This window comes from Hippopotamus amphibius, chromosome 4, assembly GCF_030028045.1.
Source record: "Hippopotamus amphibius kiboko isolate mHipAmp2 chromosome 4, mHipAmp2.hap2, whole genome shotgun sequence".
NCBI classification, from domain to species: domain Eukaryota; kingdom Metazoa; phylum Chordata; class Mammalia; order Artiodactyla; family Hippopotamidae; genus Hippopotamus; species Hippopotamus amphibius.
Window position 1 is genome coordinate 47,506,110 of NC_080189.1, and position 14,846 is coordinate 47,520,955.

The 14,846-nt window shown below is 44.9% G+C and overlaps 1 protein-coding gene across 2 annotated transcripts in view; it reads right to left on the reverse strand.

The window, feature by feature from the left end:
• The window catches only part of MTURN (maturin, neural progenitor differentiation regulator homolog), a 28,479-nt gene that overhangs the window by 9,431 nt on the left and 4,202 nt on the right, over nt 1-14,846 (reverse strand). For both annotated transcript variants that reach the window (XM_057732500.1, XM_057732501.1), the window contains one exon: nt 9,054-9,176. In XM_057732500.1, the coding sequence (XP_057588483.1) occupies nt 9,054-9,176 (123 nt within the window). The remainder of the gene's footprint in view (nt 1-9,053; nt 9,177-14,846) is intronic.

Consider the following 14,846-nt stretch of genomic DNA (forward strand, 5'->3'; position numbering starts at 1 on the left):
TACTATCTGCTAGGCACTGTATAAGCAGCTTTTCTGTATATGAATTCCTTTGGTCCTCATAATAACCCTATAGGGTAGGTACTATTATTATCTCCCTTTCACAAAGAAGATCTAGAGATGTTGAGTAAATGTGCCCAGAGTTGCCCAGTAAGCATCAGAGCAGGATTCAAAGCCAGGCCAGGAGGTTGTAGGCTTTACACGCCTAACTGCCAGGCTACCCGGGAGATTCCCTTCCAGCTGTCCATGCTGTTCCTACAGCTGGAGGCATCAATGTTTTCCACTGGGCAATACACTTTAAAAAATTCAATATGCAATGTTAATATCAACATTTATCCGTACGTACAATTTGGAAATACGAGGAGAACAGAAAAAGCACAAGAGCTAGAATGTGCCTGGGATTCGAAAGGACATCATACAGATATGTAATAATCTAGCATTCCCATCTGTCTCCACTCTCACTTATGGCAGGCGAGTCTAACTTTAACTTGTAGGTTAGCAGAGGCGGGGGGGTGGGGGGGGAGGGAAATGGATAAAGGCAATCAAAAAAGTACAAACTTCCGGTTAGAAGTTAAGTAAGTACCAGGGATGTAATGCACATCACGAGAAATATAATTAACACTGCTGTATGCTATATAAGAAAGTTGTAAGACAGTAAATCTTGAGTCCTCATCACAAGGAAAAAAGGTTTTTCCCCCTATTTCTTTAATTTTGTATTTATATAAGATGATGGACGTTCACTAAACTTACTGTGATAATCATTTCATGATGTAAAGCCATATCATTATGCTAAACGCCATAAACTTATACAGTACTGTGTGTCAATTATATCTCAATAAAACTGGAAGGAAAAAAAGAATAGACTGAATAGCCAGATTGGAAAAAAAATAAATTTAATTTCTGGATCCAAATTTTTAACAGTCAAGAAGACATATCAGAAACAGGAGTACAAACAGACTGGGACGAATTCTGAGTCCTTGCTTTTATTGTACCCACACATTCTTATAAGGAAAAGGAGACAGGCCAAAAAATCCTGTCAAGTATATTTAAATTACTCTTGATAGAGTCATTCATTCTTATTTCAGTAAAATTTTTTCAGTTGACTGGAAAATGTCTTTATGATCACTCTGGACAACAGTGTTAGCATTCCCAGGGTCTTGCTTTGGAGCAGTCTCTGATCACATAAGAACTATTAGAGCCCACTCATTCTAAAAGGGTTGTACTTGATGGGTAGAGATGCCAACCCTTGGGAAGTAAAGCTCTTCAGACCCAAGAGTATATCAGTTATCTGTAGGACTAACTCCAGGTCTTTCAGAAAGTGTTATAAACTAGTCGAGGCTCTATTCAGTTGGCATTTAGCATCTGCTGTCTCTGAAGGTGGCACTCACTCAAACACTTGGGCTAGAGTATCTTTATAAAAGAAGGGGAGTCAGTATCTAGGCCTTGGAGAGCACAGTCAACCAGCTAGGCCTCTGTGGCTCCCAGTAAGTGCCCTGTGGCTTTAGAGGTCCCTGTAAGCTCCTTCCAGAGGATTCTTTGAAGCAGCACTTCCTACACTTTGCTGTGTATATGACTTACCCAGAGATCTACCTAAAATGTAGATTCTGACTCAGTGGGTCTCTGGAGGGACCTGAGATTCTGCTTTCCTAACAAGCTCCCAGGTGATGGGGATACTGCTGGTCCAGAAACCATACTCTGCGTATTGAGACTTTAAAGCATTTGGGGAACTTGCCACTATTTATCTTAATGATCCATGATGCTGATGGTACCAAGAAACCTCTGATGGGATCCTGGTCAGTCTGTCTTCTTGATAACAGGAAGAAGGAAAAAAAAAAAAAAAAGAGGTAGGTGGCAAGACTGATATAAGACCAAAATGGGCAAGAGTAATAGATACTCTCTTATTTTAGGAGCTATTGCACTTTCTACAAAATACAGGGTTTGAATGTTCATCAAATGAGCAAAAAACAAATGCTATGATAAACTTAAATTGTTAACATTCAGTGTGTGTGTGTGTGTGTGTGTGTGTGTGTTTGGATGTAGTGGGTTGTTTTTTTGTTTTCGTATGAATTATTTTATTGAAGTATAGCTGATTTACAATGTTGTGTATTAATTCAATGTGTTTTTATTAAAACCCATTCTTTCCTATCAGACTTTCTGACTCACTGGGGCAGCTTCCCATAGGTGGATTCTTTCTCTTCTTCCAGACTCTTGACCAAACTAGAAAAGTAAAAGCAAGAATTGAACTTTTTCTGGGTCACAAAGGGTTTTCCCGTGGGGTTTAATCCCTGGCTCTCCAGCCATTAGTGGCAAAAAAATACCAATCTTGCTCATGTCAGCAAGACAGAATTAAGGGAATTTTTCTGGTGGAAGAGTCTCTGTTCCTCAAGAGAAAAAAAACATGGAGTCACACAGCAACCCCAGGGAGGGGATCAAGGTAAATCAGAGCAAGAAAACGTGGGGAAGCACAGGCTCTCAACTCCAGGGAGGGCCATCAAAGCAACAACAACCAAGACAGCACAGATAATTGTCATAGCAACAGGTGCCTCTCGACCCTGATGTCCACAGTGCTAGTAAGAGGAGGAGGACTAATACTCCAGGAGAATAGAGTAAAGCTTTGAGAGAACTGAAGGGCAAAGATGAGGTTTGGTTTTGCAGCTAACTTGGAAATGGTACGTTCTCTCTTCTCTTGTGAACTGTTTTCCAACCAGGGGTGGGCGGGGGGTGGGGTGGGGAGGCTGTCATTCTTCACTAAATAAAAGATACAAAAACATGCAGGGAGAAAATGAATGGCACGGTCAGCATTATTTAGACCCATAACTACGATTTCATTACCTAGCTCCATCACGTGATGACCGGCGACGGTCAATCCAGCGCCACTTAAGAAAAACACAGACTCCAACAATTCTCCGATTCGCGTTTATCAAGGCTAGGGACGGGTGTCTCCGAAGCCATGACACGGATACACCCGCCTGCTCACGGATGGCAGTGACAGCCTGCTTGGTGCTGTCATGTGCACACATGTACCATTTGGATATGACATTCCGGCAGGAAGAAGAAAAAAAAAAAACCTAGGTAGAAGTTAGGCGATCCCTGGGGTGCAGCAGACTGTGGGTCAGTCCAGGAGGGAAGCCGCCCACTGCATCCACGGACTCACCCGATAAGCATTTCCTAACAGCTGTTATGAGCTGGAAATTGAGACACATCTCAACAGGGTGGCTGGGCTTTGATAGCCTCTGTGTTCTGATTTTGAAGCTCCCCATGCATCCACAAGACAGTGAAACATGTACGACCCCCATTTTAAAGATGGGGGCACTAAGGCTGAACAACCTGCTAGAAGCCACACGGGCTGGGAGCCGGCCAGGCCAGGGCTGCATCACCTTGTCCCACCCAGAGATATCTCTAAGGTTCTCTGAGCTAAGGAGCCAGGATGGGCCTTCCCGGTCTTCCTTCGTGGCCAGCCCTCCTCCTCCACCAACCCTGTCTAGATTTTGCTCTTTCTTCAAGTCCCACCTCCTCATGAAGCCACTGCCCGCACTCTGTTCCTCGATGAGCCCACTCACATCTGATATTCCCAGCCCTTCCGACACATGGGAGACAAGACAGTTTAAAAAAAACAAAAAAACACAACATAGTTCCCGATTATAAATGTTTTCTGTGACATCATGGAAAATTTTTAAAAATCCAGAAAAGAAAATAAATGTCAGCCATACCCCTATTGCCAGAGGCTCTTTGGTCACACGTCCCTCTGGGGGACAGGAGCATCCATTCGTCCCCCTTGTAGCACCAGCCTCCCCCCCAGTGAGCTGTGCGGATCAGGTACTGAATAGATGACGATTATTCTGCTAAAGGCAATGTTGATAAACTTTTGGCTATAATACCCCAACACTACCTCTTTAAAACCCCTTACTTTAGCCAGATGCTTCTGTTAAGCATTGTTAAGTGCTGAAATCACTTAGCAAATTGTTTTCTTCCTCCACCAAAAACCTGAGTCCTATGGAAGCTTTCACTACTGAGCTCTCTTCTCAGCAGTATTTTGCCGAGTGTCCCCATCCCGTCCACATCAATTCCAGAATTTAACCAGTGCTTATCCTGTGTGCCGTGCTGCATTAAGTCCCCAACAAGAATCGTGTCATTTAATCTTCACAGCAACCCTAAGGTAACTACCGTCATTTGTTTCCTAGTTTTACAAATGAAAAAACTGAGAAACAGCCAGGTCAAGTAACTTGGCTGAGGTCACACAGCCAGCAAGTGGCAGGACTGGGATTGGAATCCAGGCAGCCAGCCCCCAGAGCTCGGGGTCCTCATCACTGTAGTAACCCGATTCTGCATAACTTGGTAAAGGGACCACAACCAACACCCTGCAGTCGGTGCACGCTCACTGACATCCTCGCAGAAAACACTTCCCCAAAGAACAAGCAGAGCGGAGTAAGCAGAGCAGGGAAAGGAACGCCTTTGCTCTGTATCTAGCAGAGTGTCTGGACCAAAATAAATGCTCGGTCTTGTAACCCAGAGTTTCTCTGTTTCTGTGGCTGTCTCTCCTACCAGAAAGCCAGCCCCTCTTGAGCACAAGGACCAGGCAACGTGCCCTGCCTCTTACTCTTCAAAGCAGTGCTTCGGCAAATAGAAGCTGACGATACATTTTGTTGATAATGTGATGAAGGGAGAGAGGAAAAAGAGGAGGAGTAAGATGGCAAGTAAGAAAAAGAATAATTATTTTTTCTTGTCAAAGCCAACAACAGATTTCTTTGGTAAGGCATGGACTTTGTGATATTGCCTGTTTCAGCTGGGGGGAGGCAAACAGAAAGTGGGGGGAAAGCATACAGCCTACAAAACTGGAATGTCCAGAGGCACAGAGTGCTACGGTAGCACTCGGAGCCTCGTGGGCAGGACCGCTGAGGAGGGCCAGAAGATGACTGCACTCTTTTGGCTCACACAGGCAGGCACCCATGGGCTTCAGCAAAGTTAATTGACTCTGCTTGACGGATGCCCCAAAAGGCAGCAGAAGGCTGTCAAAAGAATGGTGCTTATCTTTCTGGGGAGGTTACACAGGGTAGGGGCTGGCAATGGGCTGGCCAAGGTAAAACAAGGGTTCAAAGCCATGAATGAGGCTGTTCTAAGATGAAGGTAAAAATATTCCTCCTGTGGTTTCCCCAAACAAAAACAAAAAGCAGAGACACAAATTGATCAGATTATCAAAAATGTTCAGGGAAATGATGTGCTCAAGTTTACCCGCTTGATAAGCTTGTAGCATCTGAGTTATGTGTTACTTCAACAAATAGTTTCAGCTATGGCAGCAGCAAGACCCTTTCCTGTGTCTCTTTTCTAAACCTAAAGCTCCTTTATATAAAACACAGCAGCAAGACCCTTTCCTGTGTCTTTTTTTTAAACCTAAAGCTCCTTTATATAAAACAGATAAACAGCAGTGGGAAGAAATGCACTCTTTAGTGGAGAGGGAGAGGGTAAAAGCCGCCACACCGATCTCCAGCGGTCCTTCACCTGGGTCTGTAACACCCCCTCTCATCGGATCTGGGGTACATCCAGACTGAGAGAAACCCAAAGCTTGTGTGCATCTCACACTTCCTAGTCCTGAGAAGGTGCCTCTCCCCAGCCTTTCCTGAAGGCAAACAGATGCAGCCGTAGCACCCAGCACACAACAGCTTCCCACAAAGGGGGCGCCGCACCAGGTGCAGGCCCCACCTTGGGAGCCTCTCCCTGCCCACTATGGTGCAAGGCTCTGCTTTAGAAATGAACTCTGGCAGCCCAACAGCATTAGATGAAATCTGTGTGACACAAAACAGCTTGATCTGCAAGAAAGTATTCAACCAAATCAATCACTTTTAGCTATGTATCTGGATTTCTGGGACTGCATTTTTTTTCCATTGACATGAGGCTGCCTGGTTGCTGACATACAGCCATGGTAAAGCAAGACAGCGAAAAGAGTTCTGGTGGGGGCTCACCTTCTGCAGTTAAGCCCATTCTGCAGGTAGTCTGTTGCTTGCCACCACAGAGGACAGCCACATAAAGAGAACCCGGTGGCAGGCCAATGAATGGAATCCCTGTGAGGAAACCAGCTGCAAAGGGAGTGTCATTTGCTAATTAGATATTTTTGGGGGGTTAAGATTTGAGGGAACTAATTTTAAAAAAAAATTTTGCCTTCCTTGATATCTCTAGTTGGATGTCTAATAGGTATTTCAAACACTGACACATTCATAATCGAGCTCTTGACAGTTTCACCCCCAAACTTTCCTCCTACAGCCTTCCTCATCTCAGTAAACGAATGCCATTCCGTTCACTGAGTAGATGAGGAACCCTGGAGTCATCCATGTCTTCTTTTTCCCACACCACACTTCCAATCCATCAGCAGGTTCGGCCGGGTCTACTTTCAAGGCATCTCCAGGATCTGACCCCTTTGTTCTGCCTTTACTGTGACCACCCTAGTCCAAGCCCAACGGCCTCGCCTGGATGACAGCAACTGCCTCCTCACTGGGCTCCCTGCTCCCACCTTCCCCCTCACAGCCTGTTCTCTACTCAGCAGATCCCTCTTGTGCTTAAACCCCACCAGAGGCTCCCCGGAACACGGGGGTACAAGCCCAAGTCCTTCCGGGACCTGCAAGCCCCTGAAATTCCTCCAACTCATCTCTCAAGCCTCCTCCACCCCGCACCCCCAACTTGGGCCACACCAGCCCCTCCCTGTTCCCTAAACACTGGTTTTCTCCCACCCTGTGGTCGTATTTGCTGTTCTCTCCACCCAGAAAGCCCTTCCTGTAGATTTCCTCGTGGCTCACATCTCACTTCAGGTTTTACTCATGTTACCTTCTCAGTGAAGCCTTCCCTGCTCCCCTCATCAAAACTGTCAGTGCCTCTGACACGTCTCACCCCCTTTCCCTGACTCATGTCTTTTTCCTCCTCAGCACTTGTCACCAACACACGATGTGTTGTACTCATGTATCCTGTCTCCCTGGCACTAGAATACAAGCTCCGTGAGGTCTAAGATTTGCATCTGTCTGGTTCGAGTTCTAAGAACAGAGCAGTAAAGAGTGCCACATGCCTCCTGGGTACTCAGTAAATACATACTGAATGAATGAAAGTGGGATAGACCAGTATCTTTAAGTTGGAAATCTATTTTGAATGAGCTAAACAGGCTTAGAAAATTAACAAACAATAACAAAAAAAAAAAGAACTGGTTAGATAAATGATACAAATTAGATAAAGCAACAAAAGCCACTTGAAATTCCAATTCTTATAATGGTGGATTAAGTGACAGTGATTGGGAGCAACTCTTCCAAAGAGAATTAAAACATCTGGACTCAATATGAAAAATGCCTTCTTAAATATATTGAGAGTTAGCACCCAGAGAGGTAAACCGATCATAAAAAGCTGCTTTCATCCTGAGGACATTTGCTGACCTGGAAGAAACTTCTGCTACAAACTTGGCCTCCTCTAAGAGCTAAGGAGACCAAAGTCAAACCCAGGGTCTCTCAAAGGAGCAAACTGTGATAAACTGTCCCACTTTAGACTAGGACCCCAAAAGCCTAGGCTATGGTCTGAGTATTGGTGTTCCCCCCTCCAAATTCAAATGTTGAAATCCTAACCCTCCAGGTGATGGTATTAAAAGGTGGGTGCTTTGGGAGGTGATTAGGTCATGAAGGTAGAGCCCTCATAAATGGCCTTGTGCCCTTATAAAAGAGGTCCTGGGGCTCTTTCTCTCCTTCCACCATGTAAAGTTCAAGTGAAAAGACGGCCATCTGTCTAGGAAGTGGGCCCTCACTAGATACAAGATCTCCTGGCACCCTGATCTTGGACTTCCAGCATCTAGAACAATGAGAAATAAATTTTTGTTTATAAGCCACCTAGTCTACGGTATTTTGTTATATGAGCCTGAACAGACTGAGGCTGCTCTCAGAACAAGGATGAACCAGACTAAACCAGGTCTGCAACCTGACTGTCCATCACCTGGAGAGTTCTAAGAACCACAAGTCTCAAATTGGTTGAGGGTGGTCTCTGACTGACAGGGCCCCCAACCCTGGCAGAAGCAAATAAAAATCCTCTCTGGAGGAAAGTACCATCATCTTAGGCCTCAATATGTCCCTATAAATAAATTTTAAAATACAAATATACAAGTTTTCAAGCGCACAGAGATAATTCAAAACAAAAAAAAAAAAAAACAAGATACCAGGAGGGGGAACCAGTGGAAACAAAAGATGACAAAACAGGCTCCCAAACCTTGAAATACTGGACTATCCGACAGTCTTTTATGCAGCCGAGCCTACCATGTTCACAGAAACAAAAGACAAGCTTGAAAATTCCAGGAAAGAAGCAGATACCATTTTAAAAGAAAAAAAAAAATTCTAGAGCAAACGACATTGAACATGTAGAGTATTTACAGTGGGCAGGCAACTGAACTTGGGGGAAGTGTCATGTAATCTGACTTTCTCTTCCAATAAAGATAAAGAGAGCAAGGTAGTCTTCAAATTTGGGGTGAGTATTCATTTTACATATTTTTCAGCTAGAATGAAACAAACTGTCAGCTAGCCATAGACATACAGATTCCTAAATCCTAAGGGGGTTGGGGGGGAAGTAAGCTCTCTATCAGAGACTTCATAAAAAGAGAAAAGAACAACTATCCAATTTCCTCCTTCTCCATATCCATCAACATGGAGGTACATCCTTTATATAGCCTTCTGGCAATTTCCTATTATAAGAGAACCTCCCTAGCACTTCCAAGCATTTTGGTTTTAAGTCTACTGGATGAGAACCAGAATACTCAGTTGTCTCATAAAGGCTCTGTTTGCTTCCCACCCAATCAGAGATTCTTAACTCAAGTGATGCTAGAAATAACCATCATCCCTGCAACAAACAGCTGTGTCACATCCCATTTCCCCCTCCCTCCCCGCCCTCAGCCTCCCTCCACTAGCTGCTATCTTTAAGCCACAGGGCAGACAAAAGAAAAACAATTAGTCATCCCAGGTTTTGCCCACTTTCCCCACAATCCATGTTATTCAAAGCACAATCACTGGAGACAACAAGATGGCCTTAGAAGCCAAGCTGGCACCTACAGGTCTGAAAGACTTGAAGACTTTTTCCAAGACTTCATGGAGCGTCTTCTTGCCGCAAGAGGAGATGTAATCCTGTGCTAGCTGCAAAAAAGGCAGGCAGTCCTCGCTCTCACTCCACACGTGCTACATGCCCACCGGCAAGGGAAAGGAGAAAACAAAGACACACAGTCATTATACTCAGTTTGAAATACACAAAGCCAAGAAGATCTTTTTTTAATTACGTGAATATGAAGAAGGCCTCCACTCCAGAGTAAAATCCATATAGTCATTCTGGATTTGTTTGCATTGAAGGAGATCAGAAAATGCATACCCTGCAGAAAACCCCCATGCTTCTGGTCCATAATCTCACCTGCTCAATTTTCCATCAGATCTGTTCATAGGTAGGAAAAAGGTCATTAGGATCAATGTTCCCCCTCCCCCCCCATGATTTCCACTGCCCCCCTTCTGGTGCTGGCCAAGGGTGGTTTTAAAGCAGGAAAGAGGAGAAGCCCAGAGCCTGTGTAATCCTTACCTTTGCCTTTAGCAATGGCTGAAGGATTAATTAGGCATAGTTTGTAACTGCTTGCTTGGAGACATTCTTTACCCAGATTAGCCTGTGAGTGGGGGTGATGGTAAATATACTCCAAAATGAAATGAATTGAGGAGAACACGCAGAAAAGTCATCACTAAGTCACCAGGAAACAAAGGCTGTCCGAAAGCTCACCCTGCCTTAAAATGCTTTAAGAGGGCATCGTACCCAAGAGGAGACTGATGTAGGTTTTATTTTTTCTTAGGGCTAGACAAATTTTTTTTTTTCCCCACATGAGGATATCCATTTTAGCACATCTTTAAGACTAGGCTAGTTTCTCCCACAAATGTTCAAGGATCTGGAATAAGCCCAAGAAACAGGCTTGAGAGATGTAGATGCAGAAGCCCCCTGCTCTGCATATCTGAGCAACGGAGGGGGCACTGAGCTACCAGGATGACATCAGGGTGTCAGTCAGGTACCAAGAATTGCTGCTCAGAGGGGCCTGAGCAATGACAGCTCAACACTGGTGAAAAAATGTAGAGGAGAGGAAGATACTTGGCAGATGAGAGCAAGGAGCAGGGACTAGGCAGGAAGAGACAAGATCACTTTGGAGAAATGGCCCATGTCAAGCACACACTTGCCCCCTTCTATTGATACAAATGATTAGAGCATCACCCTAGAGAGTCAGATGCCCAACACTCAGTAAGAAACATATTTCACCTCCTTCCTTCTCACTGCGGGATCTCCAGGAACTAGAAAGACCTTAAAACTGCAGATCCAAGAGAGAATAACAAGGTGCTAATGTGCCACTTTTACAGCCTAATTATCTGTGTTTCATAGATGTGAAGGTCCACTTCCGACACACGCTGCTCTAATTCCAGCAGACTTCTACAGTAGCTTCCACCTTGACCTAATAAAGATAACTTCTAGATTCTCCAATCTTAGAGAATAGCTCAAACGTGATTCCCTATTAATTAGAGGCCCTCAAAGTTGTTGAGCCACTGAAATGCCATTTATGTAATAGTCTCTTGCACTGTACAAAAGCATAATAGTACAAAGTGCTTTTTTATCCATTATTGCACTTGATTCTTAATTAGTGGGGATTCTGCAAGAACAATAATGTCCCACTTTAATATAAGTTCAGCTCAGCACCCATTTTCAAACTCAAATTTTAAAGAGTTCTAGCATATTTCAAATTCTTATCCAAGTTAGAGATGGGATTAACACCCAGCATCACACAATGGAAAATTTTAAGCCTGCCTTCCCTAGACTTGTTGTGAAGATTAGAGAAAAAGCAAAGTTTATTAAGTGCCTGGCACAGTGCCTGGCTGGCAAATAGTAGATATTCAATAAACTGTGGCTATAAGTCCCCTATCTCCCCTTTTGCATCCGCAGGATTGGGGCGGGGAGGGAGGGGCTAAATCAGACATCTTGTGCGACTTTGCTGAGAACACTATCCAAGGTAATTTGGGTTACAGTTAATTCAGAAACAGGTGTATCTATGAAGACCTTGTATGCCTATTTTTTAAGTACCTTTTTTTTAAAAAGTACTTCAAATTACAAAGTAAGCTAAGGAAAGTATATCACTCAAACAATAACAGAATCACAGTGTATCCACCACTGCTTGGTAATCAGTTTCTTCAGTGTTTCTAGGGCATCTATAGCCTCATGAGGAAATTATTCATGCCACAATTTTCATTACTCCACTTTTGGAGTTGTTGATTTATGACTATATTAGAGAAGAAAGACTTAACACCTGCTAAAGGGCCTTCTGTCCAGTCTCCCTAAATTTCCTTCACATGGCTGTCTAACTCATCCCGAATTCCCAGCACTGTTGGTTTCGTGGTTTTCAAAAAGACTTTTAACTGAAGCCCTGCCCATATGATAACCTGAGGGAGGAGGGGGTTTGGAATGAGACAGGCCCAGGTGTACACGGCCGCTTAAAAGACATCACTTTTTTTAAATACTAATTGTTTCATATCACTGTATCTCATAACAAAAGGTATTCAGTTTTATTTATTGAAATTGCCCCCTTCCAAAATTCACCAAGTCGGTCAGCAAAGATCCATAGAATATGAGATACGATGAACTACAAAATAAATCTGTAGTTGAGAAAATAAAGACAAAGGGAAAACAAAAGAAGGAGAATAATATAAAACCAAGTGAGATCGGGACAAACAGTGCCAGGTAAACAAGCCTGGCACCTGCCACAGATGGGACACAGATTTGTCTCCACTGCTTTCCAGAGGCCTATGCAAAGAAAGACATGCAATCAGTGCCCCGAGGCAGTGCCCACACAGAAAACAGACTAGCTCTTCAAAACGAACAGGAAAGGGACTAGGGGTAGGAGGGTTACCTCTTAGGAAAATACAGGGTCCCATTCCAAAACCAGGGGAGGGCAGAGAGATGTGGTGGCTGGGCTGGAGTGCCTGAAAGCAGGATCTGAGGTCTAGTCCTGTACAAAGACAAATGGGCAGTTGAAGACCCAGAGTCCTGCATCGCAGGGCCTGGCCACAAGGCCTTCAACTTGGAAAATATCTTAAGCATGTGTAACCAAACACCCACTTTAGCCATTAAAAACTATAGCAGGGGGTCAGAGAAACTGTGGCTTTGAACAATGTAATTCCCTGGCAAATATAAATCTGGGGACAGAATGTATTGAATTTCCAATACGGTACTCAGAGCCAAGGCGATGGAAGACCTGGACTGCTGTAATAGGGCAACTGCTAAGAAAGGGCTTCATAAAGGAGGGGAAAGCGGTGGTTCCTAAGCTTCAGAGTGCATCCTGATCACCTGGAGGCTTAGTAAAACACGACAGCTGGGTCTCACCCCGGAGCTTCCGGTGGCGGCCGGGGCTGAGAATTCGCATTTCCAACAAGTTCCCAGATGATGCTCATGCTGCTGGTTCTGGGACTGCAATTTGAGAACAAGAACCAGAGTGGAACTTTCACTAACTATATATTTGAGGGTGGGTATTACATTAAAAAAATCTAAATGTCATTACTGACTAAAACCACCTCCAATTCTCAGGAGGGCATGGGTTGCAGTGACGTGGTCCCCCTGTACCTACCCTGAGCAGCCTACTCTTTCCTATAGATTCCTGCCCGTTTAGAGTTGAAAATCCCCAGCGAGAGCTCTGATTTCAGCGTACGCCATCTGTGGCCCTTCTTTCCATTACTAAGTTGGGTGAGAGTTTATTATCAAAGCTCGCCCAGCTTAAGACACTATAACAATGTCATCTGCAAATAGGAAAATGGGAACCTTTCTCTTTTCTGTAGTGGAGATGAGAATATCCAGCTTATCCAAAAATGGAATTCGATCATTACGGTAATTCAGTCCTACAAATACCTTTTTGATCACAGTCTGTGTGCTGCTACTGTTCTAACACTTGTGGGGATGGCGCTTGACTTCCTGGTGCTTGGGCAGAGTTGGGGGTGGCAGGGGAGCTGAGAACACACCCGTTGTCCTCCCAGGACTCCATTATCTGTGTCAAAGGGCCACTGCCAAGGGCCTCGCTCTCACTGAGTGGGTTTTCTGCTGTTAGCAGTACTGGGGAGTCCATTTTAAGTTGGTGCAGCTTAACCCCAAACTGACTGCTGTCCTCAGAAGACATGGTATAAAAGGGTAGGAGCTACAAGCCATCTCATGCCAGCCAACGTATTTCTGCCCAGGGAAGAGCATGGCCGGCCATACCTACCATCTATCAGTGTCAAACACTAATCTGTTTTACCAAGCAGGAAACTGAGGCTCAGAGAGGTTAAGCAACTTGTTTGTGGTCACACAGGAAACAATGGGCAAAGCCAGGGTGTCGAGAGAGGTGTCATGCCTTCAACCTGAGCCTCAGCTCCTTTCTTTGTAAGTCACAGAAAATAATAATACCCACAGGGTGGATATAAAGATTCCAACAGATGATCTGTAGATAACCCTGCCTCTCATTTAGCAGGGGCATAATAAGTGCTTATTCCCTGTTATTTGAACTTGTAATAGCAAAATTTTACTCTCCTCAGGATTACCACTCCATGAATGATGGAGGACATACTTTTTTCCCTGAAATAATCTCTCTGTGTGAATAATACATGGCCACTGTGGAAAGCTTTGTAGTCTACCACTATTGCTCATTTAATCTGCAAACAATAATGTGATATAGGTATGATTATCCCCATTTGACAGAAGAGGAAACGGAGAATAGAGTTTAAATTTAACCAGAAAGTGCCTGCTTTCCATTATACCACCATGTAAACATGATGCAATCTCATTCAAACAAGTTGTATTTTCCTTCCAAAATGAAAAGGTTGTTATTTAGCCACATAGTTAAGAATAGAGACATGCCTAGAACAAAAATGGGGAAAATATGCATAGAGAGAAAGACACAGGCATAGGCACATATATAAAATTAAATCACATAGTCCCTCTATAAATAAAACATTTTTCTTTAATACAATGACAACTGTTATCCTTGGTTTTGCATTGAGGAGGGATTAAACGACACAAAATTGTAGACCCAAACGTGCTGTGGATGGGGGTTGGGGGTTGGCCAGACAATAAGGGAGTGCCCCCCCCCACCCCGTCGGCAGCGCCCAGGCACCAGGGAGGGGCCCGGCAGCGCGCTTTGTTTCCAGAGCTCCTTTCTCCTGGCCTAGGCGAAAAGGGAAAGCAGCTGGTGCTGCCATGCCCAGGAGCACGTGCCCCTCTGTCCGTCTGGCATGTTAGTGGCTGCCAACGCCCCACTCCCCAAGCCTGACCGAGCCCTCGGGACCTTCTGAGCTGGCAGAAGAGGGGAGCGCGCCGCTTGTCTGAGCTTTCGGCCACCTCCCCGTGACACCTGAAGAGCCAGGCAGAGTAGCCACGTCCCTGAGCTCCCAGCACACGCAGGGCACTGGCAGCGTTTTATCCCAGGACCTGAGCTCTTTGGCCGTCCACGGAGAGAGACCTGAATCAGGGCAGCAGCTGGGAAAGGGACTGCAGGGACGGGATGGCCTGGGAAGCAAGAAGCAGAAGGAGTGCACAAGGGACCCAGGAGCTGCCAAAGAGAGGGCGGACAAAAAGAAGTCCTTGTTCCTAGGCCTCGGGAGCCCCTAGCCTGATCCTGCCTGGGGGACAGTCTGCATGGCAGAAGGGCCAGCCCTCTGGGCTTTGGCTCAAGCCCCAGCTCTGTCACTTCTTATGGCATAGTCCTAGATGGGTCCCTTACAGTCAGTAGCTTCAGTTTCCTCACCTATAAAATGGGGATATACTAATACCCACCTTACAGAATATCTGTGAGGCTCATTAAGAAGCAGCCCTTG